At 44.0% G+C, this 16,824-nt stretch overlaps 1 protein-coding gene across 1 annotated transcript in view; it reads left to right on the plus strand.

The window, feature by feature from the left end:
* The window catches only part of LOC118363612 (GPI ethanolamine phosphate transferase 2-like), a 134,943-nt gene that overhangs the window by 94,935 nt on the left and 23,184 nt on the right, over positions 1-16,824 (plus strand). Inside the window, exons 10-12 of the mRNA XM_035744668.2 lie at positions 3,180-3,371; positions 16,101-16,235; positions 16,410-16,584. Of these exons, the coding sequence (XP_035600561.1) occupies positions 3,180-3,371; positions 16,101-16,235; positions 16,410-16,584 (502 nt within the window). The remainder of the gene's footprint in view (positions 1-3,179; positions 3,372-16,100; positions 16,236-16,409; positions 16,585-16,824) is intronic.

Raw genomic sequence — 16,824 nt, forward strand, 5'->3', positions numbered from 1 at the left:
GGGCCCTACACACACTCACACACACACTCGCTGGGCCCTACTAACACTCACACTCACTGGGCCCTACACACACACTCACACTCACTGGGCCCCACCCACTCACTGGGCCCCACCCACCATCATCTGCTCACACACACATAATATGCATGTATATTTGTACTGTATATACACACACGCACAGCCACTCGCATACAACCTGCTGCTGCTCTGTTTATCTTATATCCTGTTGCCTAGTCACCTTACCCCTATACATATATACCTCCGTCAGTATCCCTGCACATTGTAAATATGGTATTGGAACTGACCCTGTATATAGTATGCTTACTTACTTATTGTGTTCTTCTTATTTCTGTTTTTTTCATAGTATTATATTGTCACTGGTTATTGCATTGTTGGATTTTGAGCTAGCAAGAAAGGCATTTCACTCTACTTGTGCATGTGACATTGAAACTTGAAACTTTCATATGCTGGTTTTCCAATCTAGTCTTTCACCTGGTTTGCTTAGCTGTACCGTACTCACTCCCTCACAAATCGGGTCAACGTGCTTCATTGTCTGCCCATGTATTGTGTACATAGTCATTATTCGTCCTTGGAGAGCTCCCTCAAGGCTGCAGAACTGCCACACAGACAGATGGCTAGTCCGGGCTTGTCTCCCAGTCTAAACCAGGGCCCATTCCACCCCATTAGATATGTGCTCTGGCCAGCACAGTGAATCAAGTCTCAGTTAGTTGCTTGGTTGGATGCGGGAGGAAGGAAGCCTATGTAAAGAAAAATGTGCAAAAAACTGCGATTCTTTTTATTTATTTATTTTTTCCCCACAGGATTATGTGACTTGGACGTAAACACCCAGGGAAAGTTAATTTGAAGTATATGGTCAGCCCTGGAATGACTCTTCACATAATATAATTGAATGATTTGCTCCTTTAGCCATTTTGCAGCATCATAACAGTTAGAGCACTCAGAGGTTAAGTCTTAAAAAGATACGACCAGTGAAGTTCCCCACAGGCCAGCAATATGTCATTTTTCTTACCAAGCTTCTTTGTAGCGTTGCCTAGGCAAAGTAGACTCTACAATATATGGACAAATGTGAAATCCAATCTACCTCAGGGCTCCTATTCATTTTAGCAGACTCAACATGGTGTATAAAGACTCAGAGGTTTTCCTAAGGAAGGCATAAAGTGCTCAGACATGACAAGTCTTGACCATATTATAATGCATTGCCCGCATGGCCTCTTAACTAAATTGTCACCATGTCTCAATAAAACGTTGTCATCCAGTAGTCTGACTTCAAAGTGAGTGAGATTCTGAACATACAGAAAAACTTGGTGAACCTACGGTACTATACCTTGGCAAAGGATTTAGGCTAATGAATGAAATAAGATTCATTGTATAGACCAAGAGAAAGCGCATTGAGTGTTATCCGTTAGAGCCTGTTGTCTGTTAACTTACCGTATTGTCTCTACAGCACCATAATGGTGGCTAGTTTCCTCACAGCAAGGATATAAATAAAAATGGAGTCACTCCCGTAGGAGCTAATGAATCATATCTTTGGCTGTCTCTGCAGGTAGCATTAGTCTGTTCCTTTCCATTGTGTGTTAAAAGCCTCTCTCTGACTTCCCTGTAATTCTTACATTTTACATTTACATTTTAGTCATTTAGCAGACACTTTTATCCACAGTTAGTGCATTCATCTTAAGATAGCTCTTTGAAGAGGTAGGGTTTAAGATACTCGTTGAAAAGGTTGGGTTTTAGATGTTTTCGGAAAGATGGGCAGGGTCTCTGCTGTCCTAGCTTCAGAGGGATTTTAGGTGCCAAGATAACAAACCCTAATTGCCTCCGCATCAGAGCCGGAATAAGATTGTTATCCGTGAAGCATCGCACACTCGGATTCTCAGAGAGATGTACCAAAAAAACATTCCAGTCTGGCAGAAAGTTTGAGGAACCGTCAGTGAACCCGCTGTTCTCATTGTTGAACCCGAGGTTTTTCTGTTCCATTAGCATTCTCGCGGTGACACATGTAACAAGACGAATGCCTTGCGCTGGGGGGCACCAGGGTCAGCGTATTGTGGAATTAGAATTTCCTTCTCGCCTTCATTAGCTGGCCTTTACCCTGTCTGGCGCTGCCCCTTTTCCCATATTCCCCCTGTTCTATGCGGAGTGGATACACTGGGTAATGAGCTCGGGCATCGTTCCTCCTTCATGTTCCTCCCCCAAGGTGTCCGCCTGTTCCCCTTCCCTGACCCAACCCCCTGCCCCGATACCAGGGCCATGCTGTTCCTCTGGCGTATCTGGGCTGCATCTAAAAAGTTGAACGTGGTCTCCTCTTCCTTGTCTCCTCTCTTTCAACTGCAGTGTTATGAATGCAAAAGAAGGGTACATGTAAAAAAATAATAATAATAATAATTGTTTTTTAAATTATATGCTTACTGGGAAGTTGCTATCACCAGTCCAGTCCTTTCTCATCAGAGTAGATGATGTGGAGGAAAGGAGACAAAGAAGGAAGGTCCCTTCGAGCTATTGTACCACACACCTTCTTACTCTATTGCTTTGCCTGAGATTTTCCCATTTTTTTCCCATTCTCAACTCGTTTAGGATTAATTGCCCTGTCCCTACTAACATTGAATGGGTGTGTTTAGGCAAGAAAATGTAGCCGAAACAGCTTTACATCCACTGCTGTAGCCAACATCATTACAGACTTCTCCCCTTAGAATACTATGGTGATTTGATTTGAAAATCGCCATGTTTTGCCCTTGAGTGACTTCTATTAGAGTACTTGTGAGAAATGGACTTGCAAATGTGTAATTTTCCGCATTACTGTAATGAAGGTGTACATCTTGAGCCAAGGACTTTGTCTAATTTCCACTAGCCCTTCCTATGTAGAGAACAGTGGGACCTGAGTACAGTGAATGTGCTATTCTTAGTTAGTACCCCCCTTCTATTTTTCAATGTATGACTGAGGTGTGAGTCCAAGGAAACAACCTCCTATGGAAAGATAAGGGCAACATTTTACCAATGCAAAATGCCTCTGAGCTCTGCAACAAATAGCTTAATGCTTTCAATATTACAGCCCTAAACTGCAATATTGCTGCACTAAACTGCAATATTGTTCAAAAACAAATTACTCTGTAATTAGTGCAGTTTTACAGTGGTTTAAATGTTCATCTGTTCGGTCTCTACAGCTCAGAACACAAGACGGTGCTGTCCTTGTTGGCCGCAATGTCATTGGCTCTTATCTACTTCCTGGTCCAGCGGCGATGTTCCTGGGTCTCCAAGATTGCCCTGGCCCTCGGCCTTCTGGGTGTCTACAGCTACCGGGCGGCTGTGGGCAACGTTGTGTTACCATGGCAACATTCCGGTGGAAACATGTCCAAGTAAGTTTTCGCCGACTATTATGTGATTACTCTTTCCCAATCGCCCTTTAATGCAATTGTGGTTTTGCATCAAATCTGAAGAAATGCTGTATTGCATTTGTGTTTGCTAAATGACTTAAATGTAAATGTTTGTTGAGCCTTTTGATAGGTGGTCACATCATGTCATGAGCCAAAACGGGTCACCGAAAATTGTGTACTATGTCATCCATTTTGTATGATATGTTTCGTCCTGACCTCCAATTTGTTTTGTTTTTTACGAATTCCAATTCGTACAATATGTTAAGAATTTGTAAGGGCTTAAGATCCCGGACAGCATCTTTAAGGACTACATCGGGATAAAATACACAGCAATACATAGAGGAAGAAAAACTAGGAAAAGATGACGATCACTTTGTTTACCCCAGTGCTTTTGATTTCTATTCACCAAATGTGGAGCTCCTTCGCCCTCCCACTCGGATCAATGCCTCCCTACTTGCCTGCCTGTCTTCAGCCCCACTGCAAGAACACAATGAGTACGCAGGTGCTACTGCCCAGTTATCCTGCCCTATAATTGACAACGCCACCATGCAAAGTCGCCCAGTCATTAATCACCACAGGAAGTTGTTTATGCTTGCGCCGTGGCAACCTCCTGGCATTCCCATTAAGTTGAGTCCACAACATCAACGGCCCCAGCTCAATCACTCACAGCCAGGCTAATCTGGTAGCATGAGACCCCTTCATCCTTTGTGCCTCATCACACTGGCCCACATTGCCGAAAGAGGGTCTTCCACACTGACTCGCTATGATAGTTCAGGATGCATCTTGTTGTGTGTGCTTCGTAAGGCAGTTGGGCTTGACTGACAGCAAAAAAAAATTGGCAAATTTGAGATTTCATTTTTTTTTATGAGGAAACAATTCTTGTATAGCTCTCTATGCAATAGTCTTCTCCCAATAATAAATTAATCATCATTCACCTGTCCTTTAAAATCATACAGAATACCCTGTGACATGTTCTGGTGTTTGCTGTAAGGAGCTGGGAGGTAGGGATTGAGTGCCCACATTTATACCTCTATTTCTCCTTTCTTTCTTCTATTCTTTCATCTGTTTCACGTGAGGAAATGCTCCATCAAATGCCTCCAAAAGAGCATTGTAGAGTCAACAGAAAATGGAGGGAAAAGGGGCCTTGGAATTTCTGGGTCTCCTGCTGTCTCGCGTTTAGCTGTCGTGCCGCCCGTCCTCGGCCTGATGAGTGGCCATGATTGATATGGCCCTGCAGACGCTGTGGAGTCATACCCCCCTACCAGATGGGGTCATCAATCAGACCGTTTTTGTCATTTTTAAAAAGCGGAATTGTCATGTACCTCCGGCATAAGGAAAGCCATTCTGGGAAGTAATGTGGTTTAAGAGGCACTTTGAATCATCAAGCTTCTGTGTAATAGTCACAACTTTTTTTATTTTTTATTTATCACTAGTGATTTTGCTGTTGTTCATACTGCTTGTTGTTCATTTTTTATTTTCCCATGTAGTTTTATATTTTAACATTTTACCTCACATCATTATAGCGTTGATAGGCTAAAAATAGTCTGTGTATGTTGTACCACATTTTAACATTTACATTTTAGTTATTTATCCGACGCTTGTACCCAGAGCCCCTTGCAACTAGTGCGTATATCTTAAGATAGGTGAGAACTACATATCACAGTCGTAGTAAATTCATTTTTCCTCAAGAATGTAGATATCAGCAAAGTCAGTGCTAGTAGGAAAATACCGGTGCACGTTCCCACACATCGACTAAGGTGAGAAAGCCATGCTACTCATTCTCACGAGTTCAGCTAAACCTAAATGTAATCAAAGTTGTCGTTTTTTGGGGGGGCTACGTCAGGTGTCACAGAACACATGATTGGCTCTCAATGTGAATGTAATTTGTGGCATACAGTATTGAATGTCTTTGGGGGGTGGAGTACTCCAGCTTTTTTGACCAGCCTCTATCTGCCCCACTGATATGACCCATCCTCTTGTTAAATGACAACGTGGAATCATATCTCAGCCCAGTGCAGTTAATGTGAATTACAGGAGTGGCTTAAGGGCCGGTGTTGTCTCTGTGATGAAATACATCTCCCAGCAACCCTGGGAGGCTTCTGTGTTATCTGAACACACCTGAGTTGCTGTGAAGGGCATGGAAGCGTTTGTGTTACAGCACCATGCTGAATAGAATAGTACTATAATAGTTTATATATTATATCAGAAATGTGTAGTTTGAGGTTCTACTCCCAACTCCCCCAGATAACACACAAACATAGTCCAATCATGAGAGCAGCACAGGGTGTTCCTGAGTTTCAACACCCCTGTGTTTTGGGGTTAAGTGCCTTGCTCTATGGCACAACAGCAGTGGATGTTGCACCTGGGATCTGAAACAAAACAACTCCTCAGATTCTACTTTTTTTAGAGAAATAGTGTAGTCAAAATATGTATTGTAGTCAAAGCTACATCGTATTTTCTTCAGCAGCCACTGCAAGACAAGTATGTACTGTCAAATGTTACTCATGATAAGATATGGGACTGGAGAAAAAAAGTCCCTTAAAAATGAAGTGAGGCACCAGAGTTGACACAATGCTGTCAAAAATGTAGAAGATACTTACGTTGTTCCAAATATCATTATTGCGTAGTTACGTTACTAGTCCCTGAGATGCAATGCAAATGTTCTCCCAAACATCACTTAGCTCCCAGCTGTAATTCATTTCCATTGTTCTGGGGATTTTGTTTGATATCCCATCTTTTATAATCCCCTTCCTGTGAGGAAAGGTAAAGATTGAGCGATACTTAAGCAATGTCATGTTTCTCATTATCCTAGAGAAACCACCTTGTGTTTAGAGGGTGGCTGAGTAGCTATAAACGTTTCAATGATCTATCAAGGTTATTATTTGGACCTTTTAAGTATAGGGACACTTGCTTCGAAGCCGAAGAGTTCCCACTAACACTACTCCAGAGCACATAGAACTGACACACCACTGCAATCGAGGTGTCAAAAATTGCTGAAATATCTTCAAAGTTCTGTTGTGTGTTCTGTCAAAGCACAGCTTGTACTAGAAAATAACTACACATAGTATCTCAATTGGTTCCTGCAGTGCTTTACACCTGCCCAAAAACAGTCCCTTTATTTATTGTCCTTTTTAAATGTTAGTTGTGCTGACACTTCATTTGGGAACATTTATGCATGCAGATCCCTCATGAAGATGCATATTAATTCTGACTCTCATCAGAATCTCTGAGTACACACACACACACGCATGCACATTGCACATTACACACACACACACAAAAATACACACATGCGGGGATTTCAGGTGTCATGGATGAGGGGTTCAAAGTAAGGCTCAGTCTCTCTGTCTTCAAAGACATGCCTGGATAAGAATGAAGCTCTCATTGTTCATACACACATTCAGCCTATAGCTGATGTGATCTCCTGTTCTAAGCTTCCCTCTGTCACAATCATAGAATTAGTCCAGAATGTTCACGTTATATACAGTGCCTTCAGAAAGTATTTCACATTTTTAAATGGATTACATTGAGATGTTGTGTCACTGATCTACACACAATACCCCATACCCCATAATGTCAAAGTGGATTTTTAAATTCAATTAAATTAATGAAAAATGAAAATGTCGTGAGTCAATAAGCATTAAAACACTTACGTCATTCCTAACTCAATTTCCGGAAATGTATCAGGGATTTCCCCATGAGGCCAATGGAGCCGTTACAGAGTTGAATGGCTGTGATAGGAGAACTGAATATGGCTCAACAACATTGTAGTTTCTCCACAATACTAACCTAATTGACAGAGTGAAAAGAAGGACACCTGTACAGAATAAAAAATATTCCAAAACATACATCCTGTTTGCACTAAAGTAATACTGCAAAGAAATGTGGCATAGCAGTTAACGTTTTGTCCTTAATTAATACAAAGTGTTATGTTTGGGGCAAATCCAATACAACCCATTACTGAGTAGCACTCTCCATATTTTCAAGCATAGTGGTGGCTGCATCATGTTATGGGTATGCTTGTAATCGTTATGTACTGAAGAGTTTTTCAAGATAAAAAAAATTACTGAATGGCGCTAACCACAGGCAAATTCCTGGAGAAAATACCTGGTTCAGTTTGCTTTCCACCAGACACTGGGATATTAAGGCCAAATCTACGCTGGAGTTGCTTACCAAGAAGACAGTGAATGTTCCTGAGTGGCCTAATTGCAGTTTTGACTTAAATCGGCTTGAAGATCTATGGCAAGACTTGAAAATATATGTCTAGCAATGATCAGCAAACAATTTGACAGAGCTTGAAAAATGTTGAAAAGAATGATGGGCAAATATTGTACAATCCAGGTGTGCAAAGCTCTTAGAGACTCACAGCTGTAAGCACTTTCAAAGATGAGATAATGAGATATTTCTGTATTTAAATTTCAATACATTTCCAAACATTTCTAAAAACCTGTTTTCACTTTGTCATTATGGGGTATTGTGTGTAGATGGGCGAGAGGGGAAAAAGCAATTTAATCCATTTTGAATTCAGGCTGTAACACAACAAAATGTGGAATAAGTCTAGGGGTATGAATACGTCCTGAATTCACTGCATCTCAACATTCTCTCCAATTTTTGTTCAATTGTTCACAAAATGTATTTTGTTCAATTCTGTGTGGCTATGATCTCTGTCAAGACCAAATCTATTCTCAAAATAGAAAGGCCTTTGAGCATCCAAGATACCACTGTTTGTCCATTTCTCATGTCATCCCACTTACAGCCTGCTCTCATTAGCAAGTAATGAACATGCAGGTGACTATTTAAACTGTTCTCCCGAAAAGTGACAAAAAATGATCATTACCTAATCATCTTTCCAATCCACTGATACTAATGTGAGGTGTCTTGGCAGGTGTCTCTCATGGGTTTGGAGTCCTCTCTTGAGTGATCCATTGTGCTTCACTCTCCTAGATGATAGTGCCCGGGACGACACCAGTATCGGGAATATTTTTTCACATGAAGCAGACACATCTATTTGGTCCTTTAAAAACCTATTTTATGAAAAATAGTGTGTGCTATAGTTTGGAAAATAAATAAATGTGACTCTGGGTGACAACATGATGATGTTTGTTTCCAAAAGAAGTTTCCTAAAGATTTTTGGTATTTTATTAGGATCCCCATTAGCTTTTGGAAAAGCAGCAGCTACTCTTCCTGGGGTCCACACAAAACATGAAACATGACATAATACAGAACATTAATAGACAAGAACAGCTCAAGGACAGAACTACACTAACAAGTATTGCAATGCTGGTATCATCCGGGCCCTACTAGATGGCTGTTCTGGCTTTTTGATGACTGATGTCAGGGCACACCCATCTTTTCATTCAAGGCTGTGGGATGTTCCCATAACTGTCATCAGTCAAGTTAACTAGGATACACACCTTGTTCAATAACCATTTATTAATCCCATTTTTTGTAACTTTTAGATTGTGGGAATTGTGAGATACTACTGCACTGTTGGAGCTAGGAACACAAGCATTTCGCTACAACCGCAATAACATCTGCTAAATATGTGTATGTGACCAATAAAATGTGATTTGATTCGATCCAGTTATACAGGTACTTTAGGAAAGCAGACCGAGACAGACTGCCAGACAGACAAATGGACAGACTGAAAAACACAGACTGCAGTACATGGTGTCCAGAACACTACAGAATCTTCCTCTTGTTTTTTCGGTATGGACTGTCAGTTTATCAGAGTGTGTTATTAGCACGGTTGTTCTGCCGGCGTCTAAATGCCAGGGTTTACATTTCTGTGTGTGGTTTCCCCCCGAGAGCATTTGCCTCATCACTGCAGAGAGCGAGAGGAGGCTGGCATCATGTCTGCATTTGCTCGTTCTGTACCCATCTGTGCCGCTCACCCCAAACAACACACACTGGCCTCAACATGCCGTTTGTTTGCCATAATTACAGCTAATTTATTTGCTGATTGTGTTGCTCCGTGAAATAGCATCCAGCTTAAGCCCGCACACAGGCACCTGTGGAAAAGCCCAGACACCACCACATTTACCTTCACAAACAAAAAGAGACTCCTCTTCATCCTCACATAGTCAACCCAGCTAACAAGTCAACCCCCCAGCCATGCTTAGAATAAATACAACAAAACAAGAATTTCCAGCTATGCTTAGCCTAAGAACCAAGAAGGGCAGGGATTCTCTCCACCTCGGACTTGTGTTTTAGATAAAACATTTGAATAATATACAAGTGAGAGATGTAGCTAGGGCACAACTCCAGGGTTAGAAGGAACTGCTGGCCATTCATCTGAGGGATGAAGGCTGCAATACAAACCCAGTGAATGAATAATACATTGCGCAACACCTGCTTGACTCCCTCTCCTAGTGAACCAGACCCTTATCCCACTCCTATCACTACAGGCTCCTTAAAATTCAAGGATGTCTGGCCCCTTTCGGGGACACGCCGTCAGTCAAGTGCGTGTTTGACAATAAGGCGGGCACTTGAGTGTTCTACTTTTATAGGCACCTTGTTTAGGTAGTGAGGTTTGCCTGGTGAGGGCTTTCCCTGCAGGCTAAACAGGTTTAAATTACATCATAAAACCAGTTGTACTTTCATTATGAAGTCATTTCAAGCATGTTTTGCCCACTAGGTAAGAGGAGTTTTACTGATAATTACTCTGCCTCTCCTTCCCTAGGTACAACAGCTTGCAGTAAAAATGGCCTAATCCATGATTATTGTTTAGGTGCACATTTTCATATGTATATCTCTCTATCACGCACGCACACACACACACACACACAGACACACACACACACTGAACTAAGGATTGCATGGGGTTTGCTGTTTGGCAGACTGACTATCTGCACCCTGTCACTCCTGAGTGTCCTCACATTAAAAACTCCTGACTCTTGTTCACACAACCCTGTCTCCATGGTTACCTGCCAGGAGTCTACATGGCATCTACTGTTGTTGTACCTTTTCCCGATGAGCGATGACGCAGAAAATGTTCTGCGTGCCATAATAACAGGCAGAGAAATCATGATTCATTCATCCGTATGGATTTTTTGTCAAAGCAGATGTCCTTGTGACTTCTGCTATTACAAATAACACACATGGATTTGAATCAAGAGGCTGGGAAACTGACTTGTGTTTATCTCTTTGGACTTATCTTTTTTTTACGAGGTTGTCGGTGTTTGTCAGAATTGCGTAAGTGTGTAATCGGACCAGTCTAGTTTGGTCAGTGTCAGACTTAGAGGGCACACCTCAGCTGAAAGGAGAAATGACTGTGTTTATCTGTGTACTTGCCTTCATCATATCAATTGCTAGATTGCCTTGCCCTTCAACTCCCCACCTTGTCTAGAATCCAGTGGTCTTGTATCTTGTGTACATGGTGCTCGCTCAGGTCTTAACATGTGAAAAAGTTACAGACCAATAGCAATTTTTAAAACATAAAAAAATATGGAATTGTACACTACAGTCTGGAAAAGATCCACAGCCTCATTTATAAACGTTGCGTAGGCACAAAAGAAGGCATGCGCCACTTTCGAAGCAAACTTTGGGATTTATACAAATAAATAAATAACTTGACCGGAGAATGTTTGGTCCTCCACGGACACTTTGACCCATACGTACGCACATAAACTGGGGAAATTAGAACTGCGACTCCCATGGCGGAAGGGTGAAACTAGAAACACTTTGAAATTGATACCATTGTGTAAAATAAATGGAAATATTACCTCTGACGTATTATATATGAAGAGTTCCCTGGAGTGCACACCAAAAAACCCCACAAAAAAAACTGATTTAGGATAATAAATACAAACGGAGATATCGTTTTTTGAACAGTAGGACAAATTACATTTAAACTGATTCCGTTTTCGATGCCTCAATCGGGCAGATACAAGTACACCGTTTCATATATTGTTATCACGTGTTCGTTGCGCAGATCTGTCAATGTGATAATGGCCCTGTTATTGTCTGTTACAATCAGGGTAATTACCACACCTGAAGGTGTAACACAATTGGGCAGCTTTGACAATCAAACGGGTGGGTATAAAAAGGCATGCAATTACAATGTGTAATGATGCACAATGGCTGCTTTGGCACTGTTCGGAGAGAGCGAATTCTCAGAGACGAGCAAGATTTACTGGCCAATGATGATGAGTGGCTTAAGAGCTGGTTCCGATTACCAAGAGCTGTTCTCTTGGATCTCTGTGCTGTATGTAGTGGGCCCAGATTCACAGAGAAGCACCCACAGAAACCAAGACGTGCCTGTCCCACAACCCTCGGATTTCTGGCACCTTTCAAAGGGATTGGCTGACAGGTCAGGGATCTCTCAGCCAACCTTTAGCCGCGTTATGCCAGATGTGTTAGGAGGTATAATTGGATTGACACACCTCAACATAATGTTTCCTTACACGGTGGGTGAACAGGCAAATAAAAAAGTGCAATTTGCAGCAATGTCCTGGTGCTATTGACTGCACTCATGTTGCTATACGGGCACCGAGTGATAATCAATTTGCTTTCATTAATCAAATTATTATTCCAAATCATATGTGATGCGGACATGGTACTGACTAATGTAGTGGCTCGGTGGCCTGGGTCAACCCATGACTCATTCTTATGGAGCAACAGCAGTGTTGGGCGCAGTCTTGAGGCTGTTGTGGAGCGCACCATCGGGCGTCTGATGGGCAGATGGCGCTGCCTCGATTCCTCAGGCGGAAACCTTTTGTACAAGCCCAAAATGGTCTGCGACGTTGTGAGGGTGTGTGCTGTGCTACATAATGTGGCACAGCTAAGGAATGTGGCTTTACCCCCTGACACTGTTGGTTGTGTTGGCCCCAACCCCTATCCCAGGCGTTTGTGACAAATGCAGCTGCAGCACCACGGACCCCGCTGGAACACTCAGCTCCGGCTCAGCTGCAGCACCACGGACCCCGCTGGAACACTCAGCTCCTGCTCAGCTGCAGCACCACCGACCCCGCTGGAACACTCAGCTCCTGCTCAGCTGCAGCACCTGGAACACTCAGGTCCCGCACCACCGACCCCGCTGGAACACTCCTCCTGCTCAGCTGCAGCACCACCGACCCCGCTGGAACACTCAGGTCCCCAGCTGGAACACTCAGGTCCTGCTCAGCTGCAGCACCACCGACCCCGCTGGAACACTCAGGTCCTGCTCAGCTGCAGCACCACCGACCCCGCTGGAACACTCAGGTCCTGCTCAGCTGCAGCACCACCGACCCCGCTGGAACACTCAGGTCCTGCTCAGCTGCAGCATACCAACCCCGCTGGAACACTCAGCTGCAGCACCACCGACCCCGCTGGAACACTCAGGTCCTGCTCAGCTGCAGCACCACCGACCCCGCTGGAACACTCAGGTCCTGCTCAGCTGCAGCACCACCGACCCCGCTGGAACCTCAGGTCCTGGAACACTGGAACAGCTCCTGCTCAGCTGCAGCACCACTGCAGACCCCGCTGGAACACTCAGCTCCTGCTCAGCTGCAGCACTGCACCCACGACCCCGCTGGAACACTCAGGTCCTGCTCAGCTGCAGCACCACCGACCCCGCTGGAACACTCAGGTCCTGCTCAGCTGCAGCACCACCGACCCCACTGGGACACTCAGCTCCTGCTCAGTCCTGCTCAGCACCACCGACCCCGCTGGAACACTCAGGTCCTGCTGCAGCACCACCGACCCCGCTGGAACACTCAGGTCCTGCTCAGCTGCACCACCGACGTCCCCGCTGGAACACTCAGGTCCTGCTCAGCTGCAGCACCACCGACCCCGCTGGAACACTCAGGTCCTGCTCAGCTGCAGCACCACCAGCACCCCGCTGGAACACACTCAGCTCCTGCTCAGCTGCAGCACCACCGACCCCGCTGGAACACTGCAGCACCACCGACCCAGGCACTGCTCAGCTGCAGCACCACCGACCCCGCTGGGACACTCAGCTCCCTGCTCAGCTGCAGCTCCTGCACCACCCGACCCCTGGCTGGAACACTCAGGTCCTGCTCAGCTGCAGAACACCACCTGCACCCACCGACCCCGCTGGAACACTCAGCTCCTGCTCAGCTGCAGCACCACCGACCCCGCTGGAACACTCAGGGCTCATCTGCACCAGCTGAACACTCAGGTCCTGCACCACTGCAGCACCAGCTGCCCCGCTGGAACACTCAGGTCCCTGCTGCAGCTGCACCCCGCTGGCACCAGCTGCAGCACCACCGACCCCGCTGGAACACTCAGCTCCTGCTCAGCTGCAGCACTGCAATATTAAAATAGTCTGCCAAGCAAGATGGGCCTAAAACATTTCAGTTCTTGAAGAACAAAATGTGGCATTCGATCAGCACTCGCATGAACAATGAGTCAGTCATCTCCGTCAATCAGTCACGAACAATGAATCAGTCATCAGTCAATAATTGCTGCAAACGAGAAAGGTCGAGGTTTTGACAATGTGTCCGTTAGCTTGGAAAAGTCTGTAATTTTATTATCTGACAGGGGCAAGATCACTTTGTATTGGGCCTCAGTCCAACATTCTTTTTATTCACCTTTCCCAAGTTCAGAGTACACTTAGCTCTATCCACCTACCCGTTATACTGTCAAATGGATCGATCATTGTTATTTTCCTCTTGGGCCCATGGGAGAGTAAAATACTCATGAATAAACAAATTTTACTAGCGTTAGCGCAATGACATGCCAGCTGTTTCCATAGACTTCCAGTCATTGAGCCAGCAACCATCCATTTTAAAGCACGCCTCGGTATAAATATACGATATAAAGTATTCATACCCCTTGACATATTCCACATTTTGTTGTGTTACAGCCTGAATTCAAAATGGATTACATTTTTTTTCTCGCACCCATCTCGACACAATACCCCATAATGACAGTGACAACATGTTTTTAGAAATGTTTGCAAATATATTGAAAATAAAATAGAGAAATTTCTCATTAACTTATTGAGCTCCTTTTATCATCCTTGATATCTCACTACAACTTGATTTAGGTCCACCGGTGGTCAATTCCATTGATGGACATGATTTAGAAAGTGACACACCTGTGAATATATGGGCCCACAGTTCACAGTGCATGTCAGAGCAGAAATTATACCATGTTCAAGGAACTGTCCGTAGATCTCAGAGAGAATCGTCTTTTTGTATGTCTGTATCAGCTTTGCACATCTGGATTTGGGGATTTTCTCCCTTTCTTCCTCGCATATTTTTCAAACTCTGTTAAGTTAGATGGGGAGAGGCAGCAATCTTCAAGTCTTTCCACAGATTTTCAATGGGATTCAAGTCTTTGCTTCGGCTGGGCCACTCAGACTTTCACATTCTTGTTGTGAAGTCATCCCAGCTTGGTTTTGGATGTATGCTTGGGGTCATTGTTATGTTGGAACGTAGATCTTCACCCCCAGTCTAAGTTCTATGCACTAAAGCAGGTTCTCGTCAAAGATTTGCTAGTCTCCCAGTCCCTGCTGCTGAAAAGCATCCCTATAGCATGATGCTGCCACCACCATGCTTCACGGAAGGGATGGTGTTAGAGGGTGATGAGCTGTGCCTGGTTTTCTCCAGACACAGCACTTTGCATTCATGCCAACGAGTTCAATTTTTGCCTCATCAGACCACATAATCTTTTCCTTTATGCTCTGTATTCTGCGTGACATTTTTCAAACTCCAGGCATGCTGTCATGTGCCTTTTTCTCAGGAGTGGCTTCCGTATGGCCACTCTCCCATGAGTCTAGATTGGGAAAGTGCTGCAGAGAATGTTGTCCTTCTGGTAGGTCCTCCCATTTCAGCCAAGAAACTCTGTAGTTCTATCAGAGTGGTCATTGGGTTCTTGGTCACCTCCATGACCAAGGTCCTTCTTGCCTGGTTGTTCAATTTGGTTGGACGCCAGCTCTAGGCAGAGTCTAGGTAGTTCCATATTTTTTTCAATTTCCCAATGATGGAGACCACTGTGCTCTTGGGAACTTTCAACTCTCTAGAAATGTTTTATATATGATATATGCCTCATCATAATTAGATCTCTGAGATCTACAGACAGTTTATTGGACTTCATGGCATAGTTTCTGCTCTGACAACTGTGGGACCTTACATAGACAGGTGTGTTTCTTTCTAAATCCTGTCCAAACAATTGAGTTGGCCACAGGTGGACTCCAATCAAGTTGTAGTGACAAAGGAAATTGGATGCACCTGAGCTGAAAGAGTGCCATAGCAAAGGGGTGTGAATATTTATGTAAATTAGATTTCTGTAAATCATTTTAACATTTCTAAAAACCTGTTTTCACTTTGTCATTATGGGGTTTTGTGTGTAGATGGGCGAGAGGAAAAAAAGCAATGTAATCAATTTTGAATGCAGGCTGTAACACAACAAAATGTGGAATAAGTCAAGGGGTATGAATACTTTCTCAAGGCACTGTTTATCACCATATCATATTTTTTGCTGAATATAGGGGAATCACTGCTGCCATTCTTCACCAAAACTGCAACTGCAGATGCTTCTGTATTTTTAAAGTGTTGTGTTAAAAAAAATGTACGGACAAAACATGTTACTTCAACAAAAAAGACTCAAGAGAAGGTAAGACTAACTAAATCTGAAAACTTGACCTGGAGCTAGTAACAGGCTCTTGGACAATCAGATGGAGTGGCCAGCCCTTGAACACTCGCGTTCCGTGAACAATGTTCCCAACAGGCTAACCACTACATCTCATCTCTTTTCTCCCCTCAGGGGGACGATGAAGGCACGCTTCGTGTACGTCTTCATCCTGGGCATCTTCTTCACGGGCTCCAAGGACCTGCTGAGGTCCCAGGTCATCACAGCCGACGCCCGGCTGAAGAGCAGGGGATTGTGGGAAATCTACAGGTAGGTAGCCTACACGGCAAGTAGCCTACAGAATAGAGAGGCGGGCTAGCAATCGGCAGGTGGCAATTGTTTTATTCAAACTTTATTGAACCACGCAAGTCAGTTTAGAATAAATCATTGTTCTTATTTACTCATATTACATAGTTATTGGACAATAAATACATCTTCTTACAGTGGTGTGGTTCTGTTGGTGGCCCTGTTGTTCCGGGCACACAACCTGCCGGTGCTATGCTGCTGCCTGCTTGTCCAGTCCCTGATGGCCCAGTTCATCTGGAAGAAGCTCCACTACGACGCTGCCCAGACCACCATCATGCACTACTGGTTCGGACAGGCCTTCTTCTACTTCCAGGTAACGGGCGGTTAGATTATATAGTATTCATTGTGGAGTATGTTACTTGTAACCTGGCTATGCCTACACCTGGCTATGACTTTTTAAGAAGGAGTTTGTAGCCTTGGCTTGTGCGAGCCATAAAGGCTCATACAGTGTTTTTCATGAGCACCGGCTGTCGACTATACAACCTATTACAGACTCATTTTCAGCCTGGTACCTTTTCCACTTAAATTAACTAGGCTACTTTTCAATTCGCTA

This window comes from Oncorhynchus keta, chromosome 30 (genome assembly GCF_023373465.1).
Source record: "Oncorhynchus keta strain PuntledgeMale-10-30-2019 chromosome 30, Oket_V2, whole genome shotgun sequence".
Classification (NCBI taxonomy): domain Eukaryota; kingdom Metazoa; phylum Chordata; class Actinopteri; order Salmoniformes; family Salmonidae; genus Oncorhynchus; species Oncorhynchus keta.